The sequence below is a fragment of the Dipodomys ordii genome, unplaced genomic scaffold (genome assembly GCF_000151885.1).
Source record: "Dipodomys ordii isolate 6190 unplaced genomic scaffold, Dord_2.0 Scaffold33, whole genome shotgun sequence".
Lineage (NCBI taxonomy): Eukaryota > Metazoa > Chordata > Mammalia > Rodentia > Heteromyidae > Dipodomys > Dipodomys ordii.
Genome location: NW_012267249.1, coordinates 4,223,282 through 4,230,929, shown reverse-complemented (window position 1 = coordinate 4,230,929; position 7,648 = coordinate 4,223,282). Strand labels below are relative to the sequence as shown.

Sequence of the window (7,648 nt, the reverse complement as noted above, 5' to 3'; positions counted from 1 at the left end):
GAGGAGGAGGACGAGGAGGAGGAACTGTATGTGCTTGGAGAAAACAGCTATCATTGCTAAGTACCAACAGTTTACCAAAGAAATTTATGTGTATGATTCTCCTTATCTCTAACAACCATTGTTAAAAACTATTTTGTAGCCGGGCACTGGGGCTCACACCTGTAATCCTAGCTACTCAGGAGACTGAGATTTTAGGATTGTGGTTCAAAGCCAGCCCAAGCAGGAAAGTCTGTGAAACTCTTATCTCTAATAAACCACCAAAAAACCAGAAGTGGCGCTGTGGCTCAAATGGTATAGTACTCTCCTTGAGCTGAAGAACTTAGGGATAGTGTCCAGGCTCAGAGTTTAAGCCCCACAACCAAAACCAAAACTATTTTGTAATAAGTTTAAGGAGATATAGTTTAAGTACCACATAAACTACCCATTTTAAGTTCACATTCAATGGCTTTAGGGCATTGGTAGAATTGTATAACTGTCATCCTAGTCAATTTTAGAACACTGTCATTATATCTTATAACTCCACACCCTTTAACTACACCAACTTACCCTCAAACCACAGCCCAGGAAAAACAATAATTTTCTTTCTGCATCTACAGAGTGGTCTACTCTAGACAGTCAATAGAATCATACACAGTCTTTTGTGACTGGCTTCTTGAACTTGGTATAATATATAGTGCCAGTCCTGAGGTTTGAACTCAGGGACTGAGCACTGTATATGAGCTTTTGTGCTCAAGACTAGTGTTCTACCACTTGAGCCACAGCTCCACTTCTGACGTTTTGGTGGTTTATTTGGAGATAAGGGTCTCAGGGACTTTCCTGTCCTGACTAGTTTTGAACCATATTCCTCAGATTTCAGCCTCCTGAGTAACTAGAATTAGAGGTAAGCTAAATCAATACTTCGTTCTTTTTTATGATAAAATCATAATTGCATTTCTGTAGTCTCTACCTATCTAAATTCATTAGTTGTAGACATTTGGGTTGCTTATTCCTCTTGGCTACCGTTACTAATGCTGTTATGAACATTTCACTTTTTATGTAAAGTAACCATCTTTTTTTTTGGTCTGGTTGTTGGGCCTGAACTCTGGGCTTGGGCGCTGTCCCTCAGCTCTTCAGCTCAAGGCTAGCACTCTACCACTTGAGCCACAGTGCCACTTCCGGCTTTTTTCTTATGTGGTACTGAGGAATTGAACCCAGGGCCTCAGGGCCTCAGGCATGCAAGGCAAGCGCTCTACCACTGAGCCACCTTCCCAGCCCGTGAAGTAACCATCTTTTAAAAGTCATTACTTCAGGGCTGGGAAGGTGGCTCAGTGGTAAAGCGCTTGCCTTGCATGCCTGAGGCCCTGGGTTCGATTCCTTAGTACCATATAAGCAAAAAGAAAAAAGCTGGAAGTGGTGCTGTGGCTCAAGTGGTAGAGCACTAGCCTTGAGCTGAAGAGCTGAGGGACAGCGCTCAGGCCCAGAGTTCAGGCCCCACGACTGGATCCCCCCCCCAAAAAAGTCAATACTTCAAATTTCAGAAAAGACAATTGGCCTTCACACAGCTGGTAAAATGCTGAAATAGAATTTGACACATAGGATAAAATGAGAAAAATCTATCAAGGACATAAAGTCATAATATTTTTTGTTGGTTATGAAGCTTGAACTCAGGGCCTGGGTGCTAGCCCTGAGCTTTTTCATTCAAGGCTAACACTCTACTGTTTGAGCCATAGCATCACTTCTGGTTTTCTGGTGATTATTTAGAGATAAGAGTCTCACAGACTTTCCTTCCTGGGCTGGCTTTGAACTGTGATCCTCAGATCTCAGCCTCCTGAGTCACTAGGATTACAGGCATAAGCCACGGGTATCCAGCAGCCAAGTCAAATTTTAAGTGGGAAGAATTCAGAAACAAGTCTGTGAAAGAGACATTGTTTAAGTTGAGTTTTAAGGGACAGTAGGAGTGAGCTAAGAGAAATTCTAGGGGAAGGAAGAATTGAGAGAGGCCCTGTCCCTGAGCTCTTTTGCTCAAGGATAGCTCTCTACCATTTTGAGCCACAGTGCCACTTCCAGTTTTCACGTGGTTAACTGGAGCACAGATTTTTCTGTCTGAACTGCCTTGAACTGCAAGCCTCAAATCTCAACCTACTAGCCCCCTGAGCATCTGGCATGAGCTACCAATGCCAGGCCACATTTTTTTCTAAACCCTACTCTGACTGCAGATTATAAGATTGAATTGGAGGATCTTTCTCTTTTTTTTTTTTTTTTGCCAGTCATGGGGCCTGAATTCTGGGCCTGGGCACTGTCCTTCAGCTATTCAGCTCAAGGCTAGCGCTCTACCACTTGAGCCTCAGCTCCACTTCCAGCTTTTTCTGCTTACGTGGTGCTGAAGAATCGAACCCAGGGCCTCATGCATGCAAGGCAAGCGCTCTACCCCTGAGCCACCTTCCCAGCCCTGAATTGGAGGATCTTTAAGATTCTAAATTTAGTTTGGGATCCTGGTGCTGGTGGCTTATGCTTGTAATCTTAGTTAATCATGGGGCAGAGATCTGCAGATCATGGTTCAAAACCAGCTATGCAAGAAAGTCTGAGATTCGTATTTCCAATTAGCTACCAAATGAAAGCTAGAAGTAGAGCTATGGCTCAAGTGATAGAGTGCTAACCTTGAGCAAAATAAGCCTCAGAGACAGCCCCAGGCCCTGGGTTCAAGCCCTAGGAACAGCAAAAAAAAAATGGAGTTGTTTATCTCAATAAGTTTTAAGATGTTACAAGTTATGTATTTTTTCTAGTTTTTTTTTAAAGACAGAATCTTACTATGTAGACCAAGCTGGCCTCAAACTGTCAATACTCCTGCCTCTAAATTCTAAGCATGCATCACCATATCCAACTAGTTAGTATTTGTGACATGCAGAATTCTGAGTTTGATATACTACAGTTGTGATTAGTAGGACATTTCTTATCTTCATTTGAAGGTAACATTGTGGATCTTGTAGCTACTGGTCCTAGCATATACTCCATTAAGTCTTCTACTAAAGCTTGTGATTCTATGGAACTTATATATGTGTGGGCTGGGAAGGTGGCTCAGTGGTAGAGCACTTGCCTTGCATGCATGAGGCCCTGGGTTCGACTCCTCAGCAAAAAGAAAAAAGCCAGAAGTGGCGCTGTGGCTCAAGTGGTAGAGCTCAAGCCTTGAGCTGAAGAGCTGAGGGACAGTGCCCAGGCCCAGAGTTCAGGCCCCACGACTGGACCCCCCGCTCCCCAAAAAAATAACTTATATATGTGTGTTTGTCCTCTTTTGGAATGAAAGTGTATAGACACAAGGATTCTCCTTTGTATTTCTAGGTGCTAGGCTAGTTCTTGGGATCAATGTTTGCCAAATGAATGATTGAGTAAATGAGTGGATGGTGAATGATTAGACAATGAAGAACTATGCCTACATCAGAAAGAATGACATTGCCCCATTTGCTAGGAAATGAAAAGACTTGGAAAAAATTATATTAAGTAAAGTAAGCCAGCCCCAAAGGGACATAGGTCCCATGGTTTCCCTTATTTGCAATAACTAGTATATGTCTGAGACAAGCAGAAATGGTCAGATAAGTTGATGTTAGGCAAAATGAACCCCAAGATAAGGACTCAAATGGTTTTTCTTTCTTGCTACTGTTTCTAACATATTTATAAGATGATTTCTTTGTTGCTTTGTATGTCCCTCCCCCACGGTATAATCCCTGTTTTCACTGTATTTGATGTCGGTGTAATTTGGGGAGGGGAAGGGAAAAAACAAATTGTTTAAATAGGAATACAGGTGGACCCATTGCAACAATGAGCTGTATAAGACCTTATGTTGAACTTTGGTGGGGGGTGGGGGACGAGGGAGATGGGAGGGCAGGGATGGGAAGGGGAAACAAAGGAGGAGGCAACAATGCTTGATAAAAAAATGTACTCATTACCTTGCTCATGTAATTGTAACCCCTCTGTATGGTATTTTCACAATAAAAAAAACTTAATAAAAAACCCAAAAACAACAAAAAAAGAACAGTTGTAGTTCATACAAAGGTGAACTATTAGAAAACAGGTCATATAATATGGCAGTTCTACTTTTGCTGAAATCTGCAAAGCAACTTGTATATCATGGAAATAATTACCTTTCTGAGAACAAACAAGAAGTAGGCCTTACAAGCAATAGTGCCTGACAGGGAGGATCTACCGTAAGGTGTCTATGGATGGAATACCCTGCAGGTGACGCAGACCAGGCAAGGAAGAAGCAGCCTTTACCCTGGACTCAGAACATCATTCTGCTTACTGAAGCCCCTCTTTTTGACTTGCTCACCAGCCAGACTCTGGACCTTGTTTGAACCTGTACTATTTTCTGCATCTCCCTGTACTTGGCTACCTGTCTGAATGTTTGGAATATAATTGTTCTTCTCTGACTCAGATGCTCTCTTTAGTTTTGACTCATTAGCAGACTAGACTAGCTTCTCTTTGCTTCTCTGAACTTCAAATTTGCTGAGGCTTTCTTTCCAAATGGGGCTTGAATGACATGTCATAAACAGGATTGTTGAGACTGAGGCATATATGTGAAAATGTGTAACAGCCATTCATTGTTTATTGAGTACCTATCCACAGGTACAGTGATGTATGAGCTATATAGTTCTTGTCCACTAGGGTGTCACGGATGAGTTAATGAGATAGAGAAGAAAAAAGGCAATGACAATATAGTGGGCTAAGAAGCTTGGAGGCACAAATTGTGTTGGGATCACACAGCAGGGGAGTGATTAATAAAAGCTGACCCAGAGAAGTACAAAGCTGGGGCATACTCCATCTCATTGCAAGGTGGAGAGCAGGGCTACAGCTACATGGAAATAAACAGAAGAGAGAGCATGGCAAATTTAGCAAGTCAGCTTCAGATTAGCTGAGATCTGAGGATCATGGTTAGATGTATATATCTTACCTCTCCTCTACGAATCTGGATGTTCCTTATAATACGCTCTAAGAGGCCAACTTGCTGCATTAGCCGGAGACAATTTTCCTGCAGTTGTTTATTTTCTTTATCCAGGAAAAATGCCCTAAGAATAGAATAAGTGAGAAGTGTAACTAATACACATGCATGCTAAATACACACTCTATCACTGAGGCCCACACTCCAATAATTAGACATTTCTGTACCATTATGAAAAACCCTAAGCCTTGTCCAATTTCCTACTAACTCTGGGTCTTAAGAAAACTGCTTAACTCGGCCAGGCACCAGTGGCTCACACTTGTAATCCTAGCTACTCAGGAGGCTGAGATCTGAGGATCATGATTCAAAGCCAGCCCTGGCAGGAAAGTCTGTGAGACTCTTATCTCCAGTAAACCACTAGAAAACTGGAAGTTGTGGCTCAAGCGGTAGAGTGCTCACCTTGAGCTGAAGAGCTGAGGGACAGCGCCCAAGCCCAGAGTTCAAGCCCCACGACCGACAAAAAAAAGAAAAGAAAAGAAAACTGCTTAGCCCATAGAACCAAGAATGGCAAAATAATTCTCACCATAATCCACAACCAAATAAAAATTAGTGAGCTTCTGGCCTGTACAACACATGTATGAGTATGAAAGGCACAATTCCCAGACCTTGAGAAACTTCAGGAAGGCTTTGATTCCACTTAGGGTGAGACTGACGAAAAAAAGACTATCTCTTCAATAAGCTTCTACAATAAATTGTGTAAAAGTGTGAGATTCTGATCTCATACTGATCTGGTTCTGATTTCTCACCTAAAAGGAGAAATAGTGCCAGCAGCTGCCACCAACACTCATCAACTACCTGACATGTGAACGCTGTACTCACACTAACCACACAGTAAACTCTGCATACTTTCTGTGTAGTAATTCATTTAATCCTCACAAAAAACCTTGTGAAGCCCTGCACTGGTGGCTCACGCCTGTAATCCTAGCTACTCAGGAGGCTGAGATCTGAAGATCGCGGGTCAAAGCCAGCCCAGGCAAGAAAGACCTTGAGACTCCTATCTCCAATAAACCACCAGAAAAACCAGAAGTGGCACGGTAGCTCAAGTGGTAGAGTGCTGGCCTTGAGCTGAAGAGCTGAAGGATAGTGCCCAGGCCCAGAGTTCAAGCCCCACGATCGACAAAAAAACAAAACAAAAAAACCTTGTGATATAAGCACTGTTATAAAGCCTGCTTTATAGTTGAGGATACAGGTTCATAGAGGAGGAAGTAACATGTTCAAGAACATAAATAATTCGGTGAGTTAGCCACTGGTGGCTCATGCATGTAATCAGAGCTACTTAGGAGGCTGAGATCTAAGAATTGTGGCAGCCAATTAACCAGCAAAACGTGGGAAGCAGAAGTATGGCTAAAGTTGTAGAACACCAGCCTGGAGGAGTTCAAGCCCCAGAGTTCAAACACACACACACACACACACACAGAGCTTCTGCTTCTTAGCCCCCCCCCCCCCCCACACACACAGAGCTTCTGCTTCTTAGCCACCAGGCCTCCCAATGATGATGGGCTGAAATATGGGAAAACAATGAGCCCAAATGAATTTCCTTTGCCTTGAAAAATGAACATAAAAGTAGAGATTTATAAAACTGCTATGCCAAACCAGATCTTTTAAGATTTCTGAGCCTGTTTTTTCTACTTTTTCTTGGTACTGAAGGTTGAACCAGGGCTTCATGAAGGCTAGACTAGAACTCTACTCCGAACCCCAGACCCATCCCTAAGCTTTAGTTCTTAACCACCTATTCAAGGCCACAGTTTATTTGGAAGGTATGACATTAATTTGGATAAGGGATTTGTGCTTGAGTTCTGGTCCTGCCACCAAACTGTCAACTGCTAATTATACTAATTGTGTGATCCTGAGCAAATTACAGATCTGAACCTTAGGTTCCTCATCCACCATCAGAAACTATGACACCATTTGAGAAAGACAGTGTTTGATGTGGGATGTATAAAAAAGGAAAAGTAAACAGCAAGTGAAAAAGAGAGACTTTCCAGGTATGGCCAGAGGAGAATGTGTCCAGAGTAGCCAACAGCTATCACGCTGTGGTCTGGGACTAGGTTGCTGAGATGACGTGCTACTGGCCACTAACCAGACTGAGTCAGTGGTCAGCTTCCCTATTCTTTTTGGATCTTTGGCTTCCTTACCCATAAACTAAGGCTAGTCATAGTTGCTACCTCTTGAGGCTGGTGTCAGGATGAAATGAATAGAGAGAACAGCCCACAACGGTACCTAGTACTTAAGTGCTCAAATAATGTTGGTCCTTGTCCTCATTGTTGGTGACGTTATCTGTTAACATCAACCTAGTCTCTTTGTCCTTATTCTCTTCTAGGAAACATCAGTTATAATCAAAGTTTCATATGGAACAAAGACTGCTCAGTATCTAAATTCTTATCTGCTTTGAATGCTTCTCTTTAAAAATTAACGTAATGAAATCCTGCGGGGTCTCATGAATGTAAGCGAGGTCTGTGAACTTTATTCTTGGTCTACGTTGATTCCTCAGATAGCAAATGATAAAGGGGGGTGACAGCACGTAGAGGAAGTGACTGGCCAGATAGAATGTGCACAGCTGGGGCCTCAGCGAGGAAACACAGCTACAACAGAGATTATCTGCATGGCTTGCCTGCCTCCCTCCAATGCCACCTTTCACCACTTGCATGATCTTCATGAAACCACAGATAGTAAGAACAA

The 7,648-nt window shown here is 42.7% G+C and overlaps 1 protein-coding gene across 1 annotated transcript in view; it reads right to left on the bottom strand.

Annotated features, from left to right (window-relative positions):
• Ccdc30 (coiled-coil domain containing 30) overlaps positions 1-7,648 on the bottom strand; it is a 95,980-nt gene that overhangs the window by 8,322 nt on the left and 80,010 nt on the right. Inside the window, exon 14 of the mRNA XM_013016836.1 lies at positions 4,922-5,036. Coding sequence (XP_012872290.1) covers positions 4,922-5,036 — 115 coding nt within the window. The remainder of the gene's footprint in view (positions 1-4,921; positions 5,037-7,648) is intronic.